At 40.6% G+C, this 22,500-nt stretch overlaps 1 protein-coding gene across 1 annotated transcript in view; it reads right to left on the bottom strand.

Annotated features, from left to right (window-relative positions):
- tkv (thickveins) overlaps window positions 1–22,500 on the bottom strand; it is a 59,312-nt gene that overhangs the window by 280 nt on the left and 36,532 nt on the right. The window contains exons 8-9 of the mRNA XM_067105396.1: window positions 5,140–5,299; window positions 1–3,589 (exon numbers count right to left, since the gene is read on the bottom strand). The exon at window positions 1–3,589 is cut by the window's left edge and continues 280 nt beyond it. Of these exons, the coding sequence (XP_066961497.1) occupies window positions 3,461–3,589; window positions 5,140–5,299 (289 nt within the window). The 3' untranslated portion in view covers window positions 1–3,460. The remainder of the gene's footprint in view (window positions 3,590–5,139; window positions 5,300–22,500) is intronic.

Below are 22,500 nucleotides of genomic sequence, written 5' to 3'. Positions count from 1 at the left end.
TTTTGCCAATAACAACAAAGCAAGCCCGGCCTGAAACACATACACAGTTCTGGCTAAGTTATTTATGATTCAATTAACTATTTACAATAAAATTCTTTTACAGTATTATGTACATAATGTTGAGTACTGTACCCATCAGAGATACTGTACAATGATATAAAAACCATACAATGCTGGAGGCTATGAACCTTAAAAATCACAACTGAAGACCCAGTCTTCTTTGTCTTCCAGAAAACAGTTCTTTGGAAATTTCACATTTTCTGTTAAATTTCAAAAATACAGGTCAAAAAACCTCATTCATCAGCCTCCCTGCTCCATACTGACAAGAAATTGCCACAGACACTACCTCTCACACCAATTTCACTGTCTCTTCTGGGCTACTCGTAACTATAATGTTTTGAATATTTAGATGACATGAATGGAAAATGATAAAAATGAATGATTTGAACACTGTGATAATGGCAAATGTCAAAGGATGTCACATGAAAATGAATGAAGGAACAGATAAAATGGTCTATTGCATTGATATGAAATGAGGATATACAGTTACTTCACAATTAATGCAGAAAAGTGAAGCTAGAAGAAAAATACTCCAATGGTGATATGAATAAATACTATTACGTCAGCATATTCTCTGAATCTCCAAAATGTCTTGTAAATTTGTAACTTTTAAATATTTAGTTTTCTTATTTAACAATCATTAGTAAAATACCTCAACAATAGTACAAAAAGGGGGGGTTACTTTCATACACCAGAATTCAAAAAATATGTAACTGAAAACTAAAAAGATGTTACATCTTAAATAAAAAAAACACACAAAAAAGATCTGAAACATGTATCTAAAAACATCAACCAATTCACATTTTTGTTGAAAGGTGCAACATTTGAAAAAATCCTCTACTTGAAAAATAACTGTTTCAACTTCTCTTTTTTCAATTGAAGAATTCTGGATATGTCATTCCCACTCAGTATTTCCCATACATGTACTAACAATTAAGAAATAATTTTGTATCTGACATTAGAAATCACCATTACCATTCCTTTTGTGGATGGTAACTGAAAAGTAGAAATAGAAAGAATCTCTTTTCGAAATATCTTCATGTTAAGATTTACAGAGTTAAAAATAAATGATTATCCACAATACATTACTTTGATCTTGAAAAGAAAAATATGGCACTTCTAAGTTTCAAGATCTGAAAGCTTTGTATCATCCCACACTGGTTCAATGAGAAGATGAAATTACACCAAGAAGGACTTTACATAACTAGAATGAAATGCCACTGCATGAGTTTGTGATACACAGGAAAATGCTGCAAAAAAGACAGCTCCCCTGCATTACCTTATGCCTTGCCATAAAAACACTTTCAATATGGTCAAATGCCATATGAGACTTCTTGCTTTTAAAAATGATTTAAACCTGAATACTGATAAATTTCTTTTACACACATGGAATCACCAGGACATTGAGGACGTAAACATATGACAAACTGATCAATGCAGCAATGAAACAAAACATTTACTCTATATCATTTCCTGAAGTATCACTTCAGGAAATGGGGGACTAGAGGAGAGAGAAAAAAAAAAAAAAAAAAAAAAAAAAAAAAAAAAAAAACATCAAGCTAAAAATATTTTTCAACATTCTTTTTTTGACGGTTCTCATGGAATCACGTATTATCATTCCATAAAACATAAACAATTTGGGAAGTCTTAAAAATAAATATACCTTACATGCTTTCAACAAGTGCAAAAAAAAAAAAAAAAATCAGAAATTGGAAATAAAGTAAGGCACATTTCAGTAATTAAATTCCTCAGCCTCGGATACACAAGAAAAAGGAAATAATTCCTATAGGAAAGGTTTCCCACAAAATTCTAAGAGGACACTTAACAATACATCACAAAGGCATCGTGTCATGAGAACAGATGCAGTATACGACTTTATCGATCACTGGTATTCGGGCAATTTTGTAAATTAAGTATTCTTATATAAACCTGACAAGTAAACCTTTAGTCATATTGTAAAGATACTGTATTTCCAGTTTGTTTTGTTTACTCTATGATATACTTGTTTACCTTTACAAACTATTCAGTTCAGAACTTCTTGCTTGGGGACATGAAACTATAAAAAGGCACATCACTTGGAGCTCTTAGCAAACTGATTTGCCACCAACTGTGCCAAAAATATGCACCCCTACTTTGTCTTTCCGTTAAAAAGAAATATTTGTGCTAACTAAATTCTTTTGACAGTACAAAGTGAAATCGACAGTTTATTGATCTTTCAGCTTGCAAAGTAGAAATCTTAAAGCAGTATTTTTAACAAAGGCCACTTAAAAAAGGCAAAATTAAGTATACCTTGTACTGTACTGATTAACAAAATATACCTAATAAAAGGCACAACATGACATTTTATTAGCATTTCTTCAAAATTATCCTTTCTGGAAGCAATTGTACTTTACATACTGTGTGCTAAAGTACCCTTCACTATTACACTCTTGGAAAAACTGATGAGACCAGTCAAATTTTTCCTCGACTTAAAATTAGCCCTTAATATGGATGTAACAAAAAGTACATAACATGGATAAAGCGATTAAAATAGCTTTGGTAGATACAGTGCAGTAATCTCCCTAATAGGGATATCAGACCATCTACCTGCTTTCTAGGATTAAAATTGCATACAGTACTATCCATTTATGAATGTAAAGCTGCAATCCATAGATCTCCATCAGGCACCATTCCAACACCCAAAAATATATAACGATATGTAAAATTTCATCAAAGAATGAAAGCCTTTTCATCTTTATGACAATGAATGACTAAATAAGAGATTTCACATTCTTGCATACAACTTCAAACCTGAATAATAATATCAACACACATACACACACACACACGCACTTAAGCTACACAATATTATACACTTGTACCATTTCAATATCTATTTCATACCAGGCACTTATTAGTATTAAGTCACACTCATGGTTCTGAATGGGATACAAACATTTGGGTAGTGTTCAAAGACAATACAAATTGTCACAGTTGATTAATTCAAGAGGCTGTGATATTGTGCATGTCTACAGATAAAGTAAAACAGCAGTACAGTATCTATTTAAAAAAAGTTAATCTTAAAAATCTTAACACAGTAAACATACAACTATTATCAAATTATAGTTGAACATATCAGTAGAATTCATTTTCATTTTTGGGTCTGGTTGAACTATTTTGAGATTATACAGATAAGGAAAATATTTCAGTAAAACCATAACCCTTATAGACATGCATGGTTATCGAAAGCCTTCCAAGTGACAAAATGTATTCCAACATCAGTAAGGTAGTCATCCCTTCACTTTTCACTACTCTAAAAATGAGTGGCTCATACAAAACTACATCTAGTTATGGTCCAGTCAAAACTGTACACCATGTTCTTTGATTATGCTTTTTGTTTCCTTCTGAAAGCATGCTCCTTTTACACAATCTTGGTACTTTCAGGAACAGGCAATTTATAGAGAGTCTTTTTCACCCTCAGTGCTGTTAGACGAGCAGCAGGGTTGGCGTGCCAGCATTCTTGAACGACTTTGCCCATGGCTTTCAAAATCTGCAATGAATAAACAAACATTGACAAAACATGGATATGCATCTGGACCAATAAGCTTGAAAGACTATATATCACATTAAATGCAAAAAAATCTGGTTATAAAAATTAAGATTTCAGCCAGCAAATGTGGTGTCAACCCATTTACTGACACTGTAGTTCTAACAGCACTTCAAAGTTTCAATTAACCTGTTGAGCATCACCAATGTCATACCTCATTTACCCTTAGCTCATATCACACCACCTTCGATGGAGTATCACGTTTTCCCTCTTTCCAGGCTGGTGCTGCACTGATCAAGCTCAGAAATACACTTTACTCTTATAAAAATTGTAAGAACATCATTTGGCAACACTATTGGCTAATTAGGGGTAAATGGTAACTTTTTTGTAACGGCAAGACAGTCTGACAGAGGATATCTACCTCTCATCTCCCGCCATGCTTCAGGCACTCATTGATTATCGAATGATTTCTTTGTTTTAATCCCATTTATCACCCATACTGAGTGTTCCAAGGTGAAAGAAGAACCTTTCCTTTTCCTTGAAAAGATATTATTGCTTCTCGATGAAGAGACTGATGATGACTACATAACTCAGAGTAGCAGCTCAGAAGACTAACATGACAGTGAAGAAGATTTATCCGATTCTGAAGAAAACCATAATTTAGATTCGACCATGATCACACTGCCAAGTGACTGGGCAGTAACCGATAAGAGTCCATTTATTTTTTGTTGATCCAATGGTGTGAAATTTACTGCTCAGGGTAAGGAAAACCCTGGAGAGTTTGAGAAGTTTTTTTATTACAAAGTAATCGAGCACAATGTAACAGAAACAAACAGATTTACCAACCAGTTTCTAGATGAGTATATAGTGTTTGCCTAGAATATCACATGCACTAAAATGGTACAATAAAATGTAAATGAAGTGAGACCATTAATCACTCTACTGGCTCTATGTTTCAGGTAATGGCATACTAAAAAAAAATTTTTTTTTTTCTTTTATGTTACATGCATATAATCTTCAAGATATAAAAATGCAAAATAAATTCTTTCATCTTTACGTATCCTGCATTATTTAATATCCTAATATGATTACACAAAATAACAATATCAATGTAAAAAAGAACACAAAAAAGCACAAAAACTACCACAGACCAAGTGACCGCTTTGTGAGCGAGACAATGTGATGTCTCCCACAAGTGATGCTTAACAGGGTAAATCTTGAGAATGTAAGACCGCTTTGTGAGCGAGACAATGTGATGTCTCCCACAAGTGACGCTTAACAGGGTAAATCTTGAGAATGTAAGAACTGCATTGATTTGCAAGAAAATCTTGGGTTCCCTTGAGTTAAAGAATACAGTAGTGTAAACTGTTACGAAGACAAAAGTTTGTAAAAGAAAAGTAAATTATTCATATCATCCCAGTATAGGTTCTCAGCCCCTTGCAAACCTGTTTTACTAAAATCCAAAACATGCACAACCAGAAGAGTATTGTGCAAAGATTCAACCATCCTCACAACAGCATAAACAAAAACTGCATTTGCCTCTTTTTACTCACCTCATTATAATTCCAACGAAGAGGGATCTCTGGTCTGATTCCTTTAGCACAAACTACTTCATGCATGTCGTCGAAAGAGGGATCTGGTGGAACATGTTCATAGTAAGGCAGCTGATATTCTTCTGCCATTAGCAACTTCTCTCCACTTTCACTTGCACATCTATAACAAATAAATACACATTACAAAAACTTTTCCCAACACACAACTTTCTCTAGTTCTAATATTCAGTGTTGAGAACATGAAATCTTACAAAATGCCTAAAAACACATCAACTTAAATTTTTGCATTACATGCAACATTGCTGTAATGGAATATTTGGCAATTCTGTATGTAATATTCACGTTCACAGCCCAACAGAATGCTTTTTATACATCATAAAGGAAAAGTTCTGCTGGCCACCAAAAAATCCTAAGTCTTCAGTCAGTATTTTGGCAATTTTTACAAGTTGGTCAGTATTTTGGCAATTTTTACAACTTGCAACATTACCATATTGCTATTTCATATGCATGTTTGTCATTAACCCAATGGGCTGCATTTACCTAGTTACAAGGAATCCAACTCTATGGGGTAACAAGTGCTAATTGCAACAGCACACCAAATAACCTAGCTGCCAAATTATGGTATAAAAGTCTTACATAATCAGATGAAGGTAGGAAACCAACTTTAAATACTGTCTAGAAATGGCAGTACAACCAGTGAAAACAAACCACATTTTTTTCTTATTTAGTTGTGATGTTTTGAAAACAACAGCCAATGGAAATGCAAGTATAGAAGGCTTGAATCCTAAAATGAAGCATTAGGTTTACCTCAGAGGCTGAAAGAGTAAGAGTCAATGATTGAAACAGTAGTTGTCCTATATATTCTGTTGTGGATCAAGGCTATAATTTCAAAACTCTAAAAAGCAGGACTGCTTATGTTATCCAATTGTAATTAGAGATGGACAAATTTTATGACAGCCATCCAACCGAGAAAAAAATTATATACAGTATATATTATATATATATATATATATATATATATATATATATATATATATATATATATATATATATATATATATATATATATATATACAGTAGAACCCCGGTCCTCAACTGTACTAGAACTCGACATAATCGGATTTCAACACGAAATGAGTAAATTTTGCATCGGAGCTCAAACAACAAACCAGAATCCGACCCGATGAATCATATGATGTTTGTAGAAAAAAGAGTTTCGGGCAGCTGCCGCTAGTTGGCATTGTTGGTGGCGTTCTTCCCATGCTTATTTAAAAGCATTTAAAGCCCACACATGCTGCTGCTGCTGTTGAAAAACAAGCCAGATTATCACATTAAATTAATAATACAGTATTTATAAGCCGAGTTACTGTATGTCTGTTATCATAAAATTAAGAAAAATTTCCTAAATTACGTCGGAACTCGGCAGCTTGTGGCAGATATAAACAAACCATAGCGCTGCCCTGGTGGTGTATCACGGTACTAATTACATAAACACTGAGTATTTATGGTACATTTCATACAGAGTCTACTGGAATAGTGTATAAAATCACTGTAAAACATCTTTCAGTAAATATAGCGATACACCACCAGGGCGGCGCTGTGGTTTGTTTATATCTGCCACAAGCTGCCGAGTTCCGACATAATTTAGGAAATTTTTCTTAATTTTATGAAAACAGACATACAGTAATTCGGCTTATAAATACTGTATTATTAATTTAATGTGATAATCTGGCTTGTTTTTCAATGTTACCATTATTAACAACAGTTTTCATGTGTACCCGTTGCAGTACATTCTGGTAGTGCCTATAGGCTACCTAGCCTAGCCTATGGCGCTCATCTATCATCGTTAATACGGCCGCATTGGTCATAGGCCAATTTTTTTTATACAGTATGCATTTAAAAATGTAAAAAGTGCTTCTGATACGGTAAGTTATTCAACTCTGAACTTATCTAATTGTAATTTGTGTAAAGTTATGTATAAAAAGGCAAGATTGGGGTAATGACTGGTGGTCAGGAATGGATTAATCCATTTTCAGTTATTTCTTATGGGAGAAATTAACTCAGAATTAGACAACATCGAATCTCGACACTTCTTCTGAAACAATTAGCCGAGGACCAGAGGTTCTACTGTATATATATATATATATATATATATATATATATATATATATATATATATATATATATATATATATATATATATATATATATATATATATATTATACGTGGAAAATTAAGCCATTTTTGAGCCAGTGGCTATAATTTTAGCGCTTTTTGACAGTATCCCATAAACCGAATGGAAGGCAGCTAAAAGTTAAGCTACCGCATGTGAGATAATCTATGGGTTGGCAACCCTCTTTTCAAACAATAAAAAACCATTAGTCATCTGCGGTCTGTAGCTGGTGACTGATTTGTTTTTTGTTTCCGCCATTATTTCACGCTCTGTTCCTCACGGTTTTTTTGCATTTTTTGCTGTGTTGTCTGTCTCCGATTTCCAGGAAGGTTGTCGGAAGAGAGGAGATATCCTTAATCATTGACCTTCACAAATCAGGTATCCCTGTTCGTGAAATTATGCGCAGAAGGGGTTATCGAAGCGTACTGTGTATCGATGGATCCATCGGTACGAGGAGGGAGACGCCAACACCCTTCCTACCCCAAAACCCCAGTCTGGGAGGCCCCACAAGATCAAACCTGCTACCTTAAGGCTTATACACCGTCAGCTAAGAAGAATCCTTCTCTCACAGCATGTGAGATCAAGGATAAGAATGCTCACATGCTGGGAAATGTGGCCTTAAGGACAGTGCAAGAACGTATCCACAATGACCTCTTGCTGCGGTCCTACAAGGCCCGGAAAAAGCCGCTCCTGACTGAACCCTTTTGCAAAAAAGTACTTGGTCTGGGAGCCTACTAAGTGGCAAGAGGTGTTGTGGACAGATGAAGCTACATTCAGTGTGGCAGGTAAAAGTAAGTATACCTTAGTTTTACCAGACCACTGAGCTGATTAACAGCTCTCCTAGGGCTGGCCCGAAGGATTAGACTTAATGTACGTGGCTAAGAACCAATTGGTTACTTAGCAACGGGACATACAGCTTATTGTGGAATCTAAACCACATTATAGCTAGAAATGAATTTCTATCACCAGAAATAAATTCCTCTAACTCTTCATCGCCGGCCATTGACAACTCTGGTACAGTCTGAAGCTCTACCGCTCAGCCAACGAGGGGCTATACAGGTATCCTAAGAGGGTATGGCATCCGATCCCCCCCCAGTACACCTCCAAGGTGGTAAAGCACCCACCTACCCTGATGGTATGGGCTTATTTTGGGTATGGTGGTGTTGGGAAGTTAGTGTTCCTCCCCAAGAATGAGTAAATGAACAGGTTTAACTACTTCCAGCTTTTGGGGGATCACTTAAGAGGAATTTTTTGAAAACAGTGGCACCAGTTTTTTCATGCAGGATGGAGCACCGTCCCACACAGCTAAACTAGTGGTCAGTTGGTTAAAAGACTGTGACATGCCCTTTTTTAGTGACTGGCCAGGGTCAGCGCCCAATTTCATTACCATTGAAAACTTGTGGAGCATCATTACGAGGCAATTCCTGACCCGGGATACCTATTCTCTCCCAAAGCTCGAAGTAGCCATCAGGGAGGTTTGGGAGTCATTGGAGCCAGAGACCCTCCAAAATCTTGCAGACAGTGTTCCCAAGCGACTTAGAGAAGTCATCAAGCACTAGGACTTCAAGTTCTACATGCGGGCAGGAAAAGACCTGGGAATGTCGGGCCAAGAATTACAGGACTGAGTCCAGGGGAGCCTAGACGCTGCAAAGGTGGAGAGGGAGATAGAAAGAAAAGAACGAGAGAGAGAGAGAAATGCCCAGGAGAAGAGAGAGGAGATAGGGGCAAAAGAAAGAAATAGAGGGGCAAGAGAAAGAAATAGAGGGGCAAGAGAGAGAAATAGAGGGGCAAGAGAGAGAAATAGAGGGGCAAGAGAGAGAAATAGAGGGGCAGGAGAGGGAGAAAGAGAGAATCGCCCAGGAGAAAAGAGGAAATAGAAAGGCAAGAGAGGGAGAAAGAATTGCCCAGGAGAAGAGAGAGGAGGCAGAAAGAATTGCTCAGGAGAAGAGAGAGGAGGCAGAAAGAATTTGCCCAGGAGAGGAGAGAGAGAGAGAGAGAGAGAGAGAGAGAGAGAGAGAGAGAGAGAGAGAGAGAGAGAGAGAGAGAGAGAGAGAGAGAGAGAGAGAGAGAACAACAAGGAATGAGAACGACAGCACGCCCATGAACTCCAAGTGTTGGCCCAAAGGAGTACCTCTCCCGCCGCTCCCGCTGTGGGGATAAGCGCCCTCAGCCAGGCCCATTCGTTTATGCCAAAATGGACTGAGGCAGAACCCGAAGTATGGCTCGAGCAGGCCGAAAGGGTCCTAGACTGCTCTGCCCTCTCCCCCGCTGAACTTTCCCTCGTTCTTACCAAATTCCTCGGAGGGAAGGCACTGATTGCCTATCATGCCCTCCCGGTGGAGGACCAGGGAGATTGGGAGGCTGTACGCCAAGCCATCACCAAGCGCTGGAGGAGACGCTGGAGAGGGCAGACAAGAGATGTAGGCCAAACCTGGTCAGACTGTGTGTACCACTCAGAGCGGGCGCTAGTGAAATGGCTCGAGGGCGAAGGGGCCACCAGCACAGCCAAGGTACTCAAAACGTCTAAGCTGGAACACTTCCTGTGCTACGCCCCTCCCGCTCTGGTCACGCACGTAGTAGAAAAGGGCTCCTGCGACACTAACGGATTGTTGCTGCATAGCCGATATGTGGGAGACTCGCCACCCTCAGGAGGGATCAATGTGGCAGAAAATCTGTCCCCCGCCCTTTCTCGAGGGATCCACTCCCCCCAAGAATGGGCACTTGCAGAAACCCATTGTGTGCGGGTTCTGTAGGAAAGTCGGGCATTCCACCAAGCAATGTCGAAACAAGCAATCATCGCCTCTTAAGTCCTCTCCCAGAAACCCACCAGATAACTCACCTGTGCCCTCCACAGGGCAGTGCAAAAGGATATTAGCCAAAGCTATTGCATGACGTGCAAGGTTTATGGCCACTCTCCCTCATGGGTGGAATGCCCTAAAAATAATAAATCAAATACTCCCGCCGTCGCCTTGGCCGTCATGAATTCCAAGTCCTTGGACCCTCCTGCCGAAGGTCCCATACAGCATATTTGGCCCCTCCCCAGGGCAGCTACCCTGTGCACCGAGTCAAGACATTCGATGATTCTGGCGTGCAAATCTCCCTCATACGAAGGGACAGAGTTCCCTATGGAGCTATCATGAACAGACAAAAACTCGTCACAATCAAGGGAGTAAATCAATTTAAAATGATACTCCTTACAGTTCAATTGAGTCACAAGACCTCACCAATCTAAAATTTGCAATCTTGCAGTAGCAAGCTATCTTCCCGGAGGCTATGACGTCCTCCTGGGACGAGACTTTTAGCCCCACCTAAGTCATGACAATCCAGGGGTCCACATTCCCTAACTCATTCCTCAGGCGTGAGTAATCCTCCACCGCCTTCCTCCAGTCAATACTGGCGTCCCCTGGGTACCATAAGGACATGAAGTTCCTACCAGTGGCACCTGAGTACAATATACAGTGGCCCCCTTGATCGATTCCAGATCCCATTCCAGTGCCTGGCCCTGCCTCAGTGCCGGTGCCAGGGCCCCAATCAAATCTCCCTCCAGATGCTAAATCCCATTCCAAATCCCTGCCAGTGTCACTTGCATGCACCAAGCACTGCCAAGCTCCGTCCATCTAGACCGATGAGCAAACGAATCCACTGACAGTGCCTGACCCTGCCTTAGTGCCAGCGCCCAAGCACGGCCCTGGTCTCCATTCAAGGGATCACACTCAGGGGCCCCTCTCTTCTCCCGGCCTGGCACCACCACCAGCATCAGTAAGAGAGACGGTTCCTCCCAACCACAGTGGAAGTTCACCTAAAGGTGTGGTCTCGCAACCCATGACTGAGCTGGTCATTGGTACTTGCGAGCCTCTCACGCCCCCCCTGACCACCTCCTCTCTGTCTCAGTCCGTCACAGACAATTGAGAGTCAGGATTCCGCCACCTCTCACTTGGCTTATGAACTCCAGGAGCTCCGACGGATCATGGTAGAACTAGAGAAGAAGATCCCTGTGTCAACTGTTGCAGCAGCCGACACAGGTGGCACTCCATGCCGCCCTACGGCCTCAGGAGAGGTTCGTAGCGGAATTACCACGGGCATGGGAAATTCCAGGTAGTCTACACAGAGCTCTAGAGCTCTAATGGCAACTGTGACCCCCCCCTTCATCTACTGAAGGTCTTGGCACCTCTAATCCAGAAGAGGATGTCAAAGCCCTCCACTATCTTCTTCCTTTCTGCTGGAACTTCTATCCCTTATCCTTCTCTGTTGATCTTTCCTTTAAGTTTTTTTTTTATTATCACCACAAGTTTTTTTTTTTATCACCACAAGAGGCAATTAAAATACGGGATACCACTCCCCTCTAAGTGCATAAATCATTTCGCTGTAAAGTAGTAAGAGTAACAGAGTGGGAAGTGGCACGCCCTTGCATCCATACTTTGGCACGGGGCATGAATGCCAGCTCTTCCCAGAGGGGTCACGCCCATTTGGGTTCCCTTTCCAGCCCTGGGGCCGAGAGATCGTCCTGGCCATTGCCCATAGGCTAAGGACGATAACTTTTAAGTACACAAAACAAATACCTCACTCTCCCACCATGGGCTCTTTGCTGGTATCATATACTCTTTTATCTATTTATCTAATTTTTTTATTCCTCCATTTGTTAATGAATTGTGAGTCATAGACTCCGGCCCTTGTGATTTTAACATCACCTTCGTAATCCAAGAGACGTGTCCCGCCCTTCAGTAAGCAGTCATGCCCCTCATTTGTGTCTATTCCTGTCCCCATCCCCTTTTCATTCGTTTGTTTGTCCATTCATGCATTAAGCGAGTAACCATTTATAGCTTCGTCCGAGTAACAGGAAGTCAACGCACAAAAATTGGCGTAGTTTAAATTTAGTAAATTGAAACTTGCGAATACTCTCTTTGCCTCGCTCGCTCACACAGCTGTCAAATCCCCAAGTGTAAAGTGTCACCTGTCAAGTTGGCAATCCTTTGAACTGTTAGCTAAGCACTGAGCTTGTAGACAATTACTGCCCTTTGATTACAAATGCGAATTGTGCATCGTCATTACAATATCTCGTAAAGGGGATGTCATTTAAAAAAAAAAAAGCAAATGCTTAAAACCCCTCTAAAAACACTTTAGAACTGCCCATTTTGATAGCTTAAACCAAGAAAAACCCTGTAAAAATGCTTATAGCTGAGTACTTTAATAATTAGTTTCATCACAAAAGTGCATTTATTCATGAAAATTATATGAAAATACAGTAATTAGTGAATATTTCTCAGTGAATAATACCGCTAATGATGAATTTTCCGCAAAAAATGGCTAGATATCTTCCACAGAGAAACCTCCGTTTGCGCGAGTCCACGAACCATGAGAAACAATAAAGGGGTTTACTGTGTGTGTGTGTGTATATATATATGTATATATATATATATATATATATATATATATATATATATATATATATATATATATATATTATATATTACTAAAAAGGACCTCATTCAAACTGGATGGTATCCAATGGACTTTTATTCAAAAGTTACAAGCTTTCTTGGACAAACAGTCCACATTATCAAGTATCCGTATGGATACTTGATAAATGTGGACTGTTTGTCCAAGAAAGCTTGTAACAAAATCACTGAATAAAAAAAATTACTCACTGGATACCATCCAGTTTGAATGAGGTCCTTTTTCTAATTCTACTAATGCACAGAACAATTGTGTATGTGACAAAGTTTATTATATATATATATATATATATATATATATATATATATATATATATATATATATATATATATATATATATATATATATATATATATATATATATATATCTCGTGGATTTTATCTTTATTCATATATTCATCACGTTCATATTTTTGTGATTCAGTTATATATATATATATATATATAGATATATAGATATACTGTATATTTATATAGATATATATATATATATATATATATAGATATATAGATATACTGTATATTTATATAGATATATATATATATATAGATAGATATATATATATATATATATATATATATATATATATATATATATATATATATATATATATATATATATATATATATATATATATATATATATATATATATATATATATATATATATGTATGTATGCAGATAGATACATATATATAGATACACATATACATATATATAAATAAAGATTAAATCCACATGAAGAAACAAAATGGATTTAATCTTTATTTATATATATTCATCATGTTCCATATTTTCATGATTCAGTTATATATATATATATATATATATATATATATATATATATATATATATATATATATATATATATATATATATATATATATATATAGAAAAGTTAAGTATACCTTAGTTTTACCTTATTTTACTGAGCTATATTAACAGCTCTCTAGGGCTGGCCCAAGGATTAGACTTATTTTACATGGCTAAAACCAATTGGTTACTTAGCAACGGGATCTATAGCTTATTGTGGAATCCAAACCACATTATAGTGAGAAATGAATTTCTATCACCAGAAATAAATTCCTCTAATTCTTCATTAGCTGGCCGGAGACTCGAACTCAGGCCTAGCGAATGCTAGCCCACAACTCTATCGACTCGCCTAACGAGGAACTTATACATGTGTATACAGATAATTAGATAGATAGATAATTAGATAGATAGATAGATAGATAGATAGATAGATAGATAGATAGATAGATAGATAGACCTCATTCAAACTGGATGGTATCTAATGGAGTATTTGTTCAGAAAAAAAAATTTCAAACTTTCTTGGACAAACAGTCCTCATTATCAATATTAATTACAATGACCAGACGCGTAGTCCAGCTGTATTTATATCTATGTGCTGAGTACTTTAATCATATAATTTTCACTTCCTCTGTGTACCCCCCACCCTCGGACCTTGGCCTTTCTCTGCCCATTTCTTCATCAAGTATTCTTTCCAATTGTGCATCGTCCTCACATTTTTCCTTCATTTCCTTTGCTACTGCTAAGCCTTCATAACATGCTAACAACACAATGTGTTGGAACACCATAAACAGCTTTGAAGGCAGCATATCAAGAAAAACCATACACTCCACAGTAGCAATGAAACGAACGAAAAACGCAAGAGGACACAAGGGAAAGGAACACCTGGATGAAGAAGCGGTCAGAGCAAGGCCATGGTCACAAGGGGTGGGGGTCACACAGGAGGAGGTAGGTAATTAAAGGATTAAAGCACCCAGCACACAGATATAAATACAGCTGGACTACGCGTCTGGTCATTTTACGGATACTTGATAATGAGGACTGTTTGTCCAAAAAGCTTGTACCTTTTTCTGAATAAATACTCCATTAGATACCATCCAGTTTGAATGAGGTCCTGTTATTAATTCTACTAATGCACAGAATTGTGGATGTGATAAAGTTAATACAAATATATATACTGTATATAAATATATATATAAATTATATATACATACATATATATATATATATATATATATATACACACGTATATGTATATATATATATACAGTATACACACACACACACACACACACACACACACACACACACACACACACACACACACACACATATATATATATACATATATATATATATATATATATATATATATATATATACATATACATATATATATTTTTACGTTTTTCCGTGGTTTTAGTTTGAAATATGCTCTGTGAGACAGGTAGCAACAATTTACAATTTAGCCTTGTGATTCTGACTTTGTGGGTAGTGGAAAACGTAAAAAAGAGGAAAACAAAGATGAATTTCATATGAGCATAGGGCTCTGGTTACTGAGGGAAATATTACGTAAAACACGTGGGCACATTTAAAGGAGTGTATTTACATAAATGACATTAGTAATGGGAAAGAGGAACTCAGTAGATTGAATGAAACTGGGAATTCTAGACACAGTCCAAGAAGCTTCCACGAAGGATCCCTCTGAAATGAGAGATATGCACATTATACGCCAGTAATGAAAATAGACAAAGAATGATGAATTGAAGCTGCACTGAGGGTGCCAAAGGAGTAATAAAGACTTAATACTGCCGATGCAAGAGGCGCGACGGACATTAGACAAGGGAGATTTCTGGCATTCTCTTTAAGAAAATATTACGAGACAAAAGCGTGACTGAAATGGGGCTCTTCCAGGGCACTTTACCTTAAGCAGATTTTCCGGGGGCGTAGAAGGGGGTCCGTGGATGACTTGCGATTTCGACTTCATTTCCGGAAAAGGGCGAGTTTCTTCCACGTGGTGAGATGGTGTGAAAAAGGGGCATCGATGGGGCCAGGTGTTGAGGACGTCTTCACAAGTTCACTCCATATCTTCCAGCCCAGCGCGTGTGCCTGAGACCTCGTGGGCTTTTTGCCTTTATCCCCTCCTATGGGGCAGGGGCGTCCATCACAGATGCTTTGACTCATTGCACCTGCTGCCCGCAGGGGGAGGTTTTTGGCCTGTAGGAGAAACGCCCAAGCCAGATTACTTTTGCCTCAAGGAAAGATCTTTATCAAAAATGGAGCGCCTTTAATCTTTTAAACCCTTGTTTTTTAAGTCGATAGACAGATGGTCTATCGATCGAGCCGGCTGGCAGTAAATGAAACACAACAACAACAAACAAAAGAGGGGAGGCAATTTGCTAAGCGAGTTCTTGCTAATCATAATACCTCCCCATACAAGATGATGTACATACCTCCTTCGGTGTGTACATCGATATTCAAGAATGAGCGGCAAATGCTTTACGTTACTCTACATTCTGCCTTTGCAAATGAACTTTACTCCTAAGGGTTTTATGAAGCTTGACATTACTTTTAATAACACATTGGGACAATTTTTTTAACAGAACGCAAAGTGGTTTAAACACTTGCAAAAGAATAATTACTTTAGATTTGGTTACCCACTGTAACTTTATAAAGTGACTAACAATTGTAATTAATTAAGATTATAGGACCACGTATATGAGGCTATGGCCAACAAATGAAAAGAAATGGTTATTGTTCAAGAATTAAAATACATGGTTACTTAATTTTAGATAAAATGCATGCAGTTAGTACAATCTGCCTTGAAGAGGCTGTGTAAATAAAAAAACAGCGTTTATTTTTGTAAATGACATCCCCTTTTACGCGATACTGTAATGACTATACATATTCGCATTGATAACTTGCTTTAATGTGCTTTGCCCAGCTATCGTTCAACGCTGTGGAGGGATGACCCACACACCGGGAATTTGACAGTCGTGTGCGGGCGAGAGTATTCGCGAGGTTTTAATTCGCTAACCTTAAACTACGCTAATTTTATGCGTCTACTGCCTACTCAATGTTATGACGGGGGGAGCAGACAAAAGATGTGGGGTAGGACAAGCAGCGATCTTGGAAGGAAATGGAAGGGGAAAAGGGATAATAATAACAAAAGGAAAATTACCAAGACGTTACTGAATGAAAACTTGACCGCATATGAAAAGGCGGGACACGTCCTCAGAGCTTACAAAGGGGCACTTAAATCACAAGGGCAAGAGTTTATGACTCGCGATTCATTAGAATTAAAGATAAATAAATGACTAAAAGAAAGTAAATGATATTGGCAGAAGAGCTAAGGAAAAAAGAGTGAGGGTTTTATTGTGTTAGGCGGAATCTATCGTCCCCACGCCTATAAATTACGGCCCGACTATCACTTCAGTCCCAGGGCGAGGAAAGTGCACCCGACGGGCGACTCCTTCAGGAGGGCTGACACGCACGCCGGTGCCAAGGTATGGGCGCAGGGCGTGCCACTTCTCACTCTGTTATTCTTAATGATTTATACATTGTGTGGGGAATGGTATCCCGTATTTAATTGCCTCTTGTGGGGATAATTTAAGGAAAGATTAATAGAGGTGATAAGAGATAGAAGTTCCTGAGGAACGGAGGAAGATAGAGGAGGGTCTGACATCCCCTTCTGGATTAGAGTGCCAAGACCTTCGAAAATGAAATGGTGGCACAGGTGCCAGGGGAGCTCTAGAGCTCTTTGTAAATTACCTGGAAATGTCCCACGCCCGTGGTAATTTCGCCTCGAGTCTTTCTTAATGGGACAGTCGCCCTCGGCCGGGAAGCGGAGGGCCCGCGACCGAGGGCGGCACGGAGTACCACCTGGGCCTGCTGATGACAGCTGACGCAGGGAGTGTTCCGTGCTGGTTCTACCATGATCCGTCGCGGCTCTTGTAGTTCATCGCCAAGTGAGATATGGCAGAATCCTGACTTGCAAATTGCGCTGGCGACGGGCTGAGGCAGAGAGGAGGCGGTCGGGGTGGGCGTGAGCGGCTTTCGCAGGTAACGATGACCAGCTCAGGCACGGGTTGCGAGGCCGCACCTGCAGGTGAGCTTCCGCGTGGTCGGAGGAACCGTCTCTGACCGGGACGCTGGTAGCGGTGCCAGGTCGGGGAAGAGAGGGGGTCCTGAGTTGGATCCCGTGAATGGAGATCGGCGTGGCGCTCTGGCGCTGGCACTGGGCAGAGTCAGGCGCTATCAGAGGTTTCTTGGGCTCGTTGGTCAGGGACGGACGAAGCTTGGCCCTGCTCGGGGGCATGCAAGTGGCACCGGCAGGAATTTGGCATCTCCTGAAGGGAGATTTGATTGGGGCCCTGGCACTGGCACTGAGGCAGGGCCGGGCACTGGAATGGGATCGGGAACCGATCGAGGGGGCCACTGTACATTGTACTCAGGTGGCACTGGTGGGGACTGCACGTCCTCCTGGTACCCAGGGGCGCCAGTCTTGACTGAGGAGAAGCGGGGAGGATTACTTTCGCTCCCGCTGAATGATTCGGGGAATGGGGACCCTAGATTGTCGTGATTTCGGTGGGGACTGAAAAGTCCTGTCCCAGGATGACGTCATAGCCTCCGGGAGATGGCTTGCTACTGCAAGATTGCAAATTTTGGATTGGTGAGGTCGTGAGACTCTCAATTGGACCGTAGGGGAGTATCATTTTAAATTGGTTTATTCCCTCGATCGTGACGAGTCTTCTTCGCCTATTGACGATAGCTCCGTGGGAACTCTGTCCCTTCGGATGAGGGGAAGATTTGTGCGCCCGAGTCCTCGAAAGCAGTGACTGTGCGCTGGCTGGCTACCTCGTGGAGGGAGCCACGATACAGGCCCTTCGCAGGCGGGAGGGCCTAATGACTTGGGATCTGTGACGGCCAAGGCGACGGTGGGAGTATTTACTTTATTATTGCGTGGGCATTTTGCCCATGCGGGAGAATGGCCATAGACCTTGCACGCCGTGCAAGGTCTGGCTGAAATCTTTCCCGCGCTGCCCCTGTGGAGGGCGAGGCGAGTTATTTGGTCGGTTTTCCGGGAGAGAGAGGAGCCGGTTTCTTGTTCCGGCACTGTTCGGAGGAATGCCCGTTTTCTTGCAATAATGGCAAGTTAGGGGCTTGCCCAGTTCCCATTTTTGTGGGAATTTGAACCTCCGAGGAGGAGGACGGGGATTTATTTTCCGCCCCATGGATCCTTCTTGAGGGTGGTGAGTTTCCACATGTCTGCTTCCGCAACACCGGGTGAGTGTTGGTGGGGCTTTTTCCACTATATGAGTGGCGAGGGCAGGAGGGGGCGTAGCGCAGGAAATGCTCGAATTTAAACCGCCGAGTACCTCGGCGGTGTTAGTGGCTCCTTCGGAATCGAGCCATTTTGTCAACGCCACCCAATGGTACGCCTAATCGGACCAAGTCTGGCCTGCTTCTCTGGGCTGCTCTCTCCAACGTCTCCTCCACCGCTCGGGGTAATCTCACGCCAGAACTGCTTGGCGACGGCTTCCCAGTTTCCCGATCGCTCTGGGGAAGGGGCGTGGTAGGCAACGAGGGCCTTTCCGCCCAGGAATTTAGTGAGAACAAGGGAGAGTTCCGCGGGGAGAGATCGCAGCACTCCAGGACTCGTTCGGCCCTTTCAAGCCATACTTCAGGCTCGGACTCGGTCCATTTTGGCATGAATGAGTGAGCTTGGCTGAGGGCACTCATTCCCGCGGCAGGGGCGGGGGGCGGCGTGCTGTCGTTCTAGCACCTGGAGCTCATGGCGTTCTCTCTCTCTCTCTCTCCTCACGCCTCTCTCCCTCTCTGCACGCAATCTTTTTCTCCCGTTGTTCAGTGGAGCGATTCGTTCTCTCTCCTCTCGTTGTTCTTGGGCAATTCTTGCCCTCTCTCTCTGCACGTTCTTTATCCTCTCCTGCTCTTGGGCAATTCTTGCCCTCTCTCCTCCTCACGTTCTCTCTCTCCTCTCTTCACGTTCTCTTGCTCTCTCAGCCTTGGCATCGCCCACTCGCTCTGAACCCATGCTCTCAGATCTTGCCTCGATAGTCCCATGTCCTTCCCAGCGGACATGTAGAATTTGAAATCCTCGTTTTGTTGGGCTCTGGTATTAGCCATCTTGAAATAATGGGGATATGATATGTCTGAGAAGACTCAGGTTGTCTGAAAAGACTCAATTGCAGGAATCTGAAACACTCAATTGTTCAGACTGCAGGAGAATGGATCTGTCCGAATAAGACAGTTGATTAGTAAGTCTGAGGAGACTTTTTGTTAAAATTGGATGTGTCTTGGAAAGACGGGGTTGTTCTTGGCGAACGAAGTCTAATATGTGTCTCGGAAGACGTAGTTGGATTTTGTCACGCTCGGACTTGGCCGGCTGTAGCGTGAAGTTAAGGAGTTGTTCTAACGAACTGGAATGATCAGTCCCGTAAGGGCTTAGATGTGTGTGAACTACACTATATAATGTCTCAAAAGGACTTAATTTTGGGTTCCAGAGGAATGAGAAATTCTCGCCACGCATGACGTAGAATTCTGTATGAGTCTCTGAGGACTGGAATTTGGAGAAATTCTGCGCCACGTCACGACGTAGAATTTTAGGAGTCTCTGAGGACTGGATTTGGAGAAATTCTCGCCACGTGCGACGTAGAATTTTAGGAGTCTCTGAGGACTGGAATTTGGAGAAATTCTCGCCACGTGCAACGTAGAATTTTAGGAGTCTCTATGGACTGGAATTTGGAGAAATTCTCATGTCTGACGTTTTAGAATTTTAGGAGTCTCTGGGGACTGGAATTTGGAGAAATTCTCGCCACATCTGACGTTTAGAATTTTAGGAGTCTCTGGGGACTGGAATTTGGAGAAATTCTGCCACATGACGAGGAATTTTAGGAGTCACTTAGGACTTGGAATTACGATTCGTCCCTTTAGGACTTAGAAATTACTAACGGAAAACCCAAAGAAAATGTTTGCTGGGAAATGAATGGGGACAAAAAAATGCTACACACGCGGCATGGGCGGGGTGGGGGTGCAGGTCGTTTGGCCAACACCGGAGGTATTTTTAGATTCTGGGTGAATGAACCCGTATATTTATATACCGTCTGGGATTCCGGGAATTTCCCAGTCGTCTGAGAGGATAACAGTAAAACGGCCTAGTAATTTTCCTATAAGCGGGTTTAAATTTGCTTTCCTAACACCTAACTCGAATTCTAACTACACTGAGAGAATTGTCAGCAATGCAAGCTGACTTCGCCGTGTCCCACGTGGGAATTTTATTCGCGCTAAATAACAGTTCGCTAATTCGAAATGCGAAGTAAAAATTTATCACAGAGGAATTTCTTTCGCACTATTCCTCGAAGCAAGAATATGGCAAGGATTTTAACACAGAGGAATTTCAGCACTATTCCTCAAGCAAAGGATGGTTAGCACTGGTTATTTCCTAACTACCTATCCTGAAAAGGCATGCATTAACGAATCTAATACGCGGTTCTTTTCTCTCAGTGAATACATGCGTCCCTATTTCTAATTCCTAGGAACAGTCACAATTGTAAAAAGGTTTTGCTAAGATAAACACATTACTTACGTGGAATTTTCTGGATCTGTGTGCTGGTTTTACACATAAGGTTCATAATTGTCTCGTACCCAGCTTAGCTTTGCTAATAGCTGATCTGGCAAGTTGCAAATGCAATAAAGCAACACTAGGGGAACTGCAACTGCAAAACGAGATCTATGGCCAGGTCGCCATTTTTACGTTTTCCGTGGTTTTAGTTTGAAATATGCTCTGTGAGACAGGTAGCAACAATTTAAGGTAATTTAGCCTTGTGATTCTGACTTTGTGGTCCAGGAAAACGTAAAAAGAGGAAAACAAAGATGAATTTCATATGAGCATAGGGCTCTGGTTACTGAGGGAAATATTACGAAAACACGTGGGCACATTTAAAGGAGTGTATTTACATAAATGACATTAGTACGGGAAAGAGGAACTCAAGTAGATTGAATGAAACTGGGGGAATTCTAGACACAGTCCGAGAAGCTTCCACGAAATGGTCCTCTGAAATGAGAGATATGCACATTATACGCCAGTAATGAAATAGACAAAGAATGATGAATTGAAGCTGCACTGAGGGTGCCAAAGGAGTAATAAAGACCCAATACTGCTGATGCAAGAGGCGCATTTGACATTAGACAAGGGAGATTTCTGGCATTCTCTTTTAAGAAAATATTACGAGACAAAAAGCGTGACTGAAATGGGGCTCTTCCAGGGCACTTTACCTGGGCAGATTTTCCGAGGGCGTGTAGAAGGCGGTCCGTGGATGACTTGCTGATTTCCGAGGACGAAGTTTCTTCCACGTGGTGAGATGCAAGGCATCGATGGGGCCAGGTGTTGAGGACGCCTTCACAAGTTCACTCCATATCTTCCAGCCCGTGCGTGTGCCTGAGACCTCGTGGGCTTTTGCCTTTATCCCCTCCTATGGGGCAGGGGCGTCCATCACAGATGCTTTGACTCATTGCACCTGCTGCCCGCAGGGGAGGTTTTGGCCTGTAGGAGAAACGCCCAAGCAGATTACTTTTGCCTCGAAGGAAAGATCTTTATCAAAAATGGGAGCGCCTTTAATCTTTTAAACCCTTGTTTTTAAGTCGATAGACAGATGGTCTATCGATGGGCGCTGGCAGTAAATGAAAACACAACAACAACAAAGGAGGGGAGGAGGCAATTTGCTACATGAGAATTTGTTAATCATAATATATATATATATATATATATATATATATATATATATATATATATATATATATATATATATATATATATATATATATATATATATATATATATATATATATATATATATATATATATATATATACATATATATATACATATACATATACATATAC

The sequence above is a fragment of the Macrobrachium rosenbergii genome, chromosome 6 (genome assembly GCF_040412425.1).
Source record: "Macrobrachium rosenbergii isolate ZJJX-2024 chromosome 6, ASM4041242v1, whole genome shotgun sequence".
NCBI lineage: Eukaryota > Metazoa > Arthropoda > Malacostraca > Decapoda > Palaemonidae > Macrobrachium > Macrobrachium rosenbergii.
The sequence above is the reverse complement of the archived record's forward strand: the minus strand, read 5'-3'. Positions and strand labels throughout refer to the sequence as shown.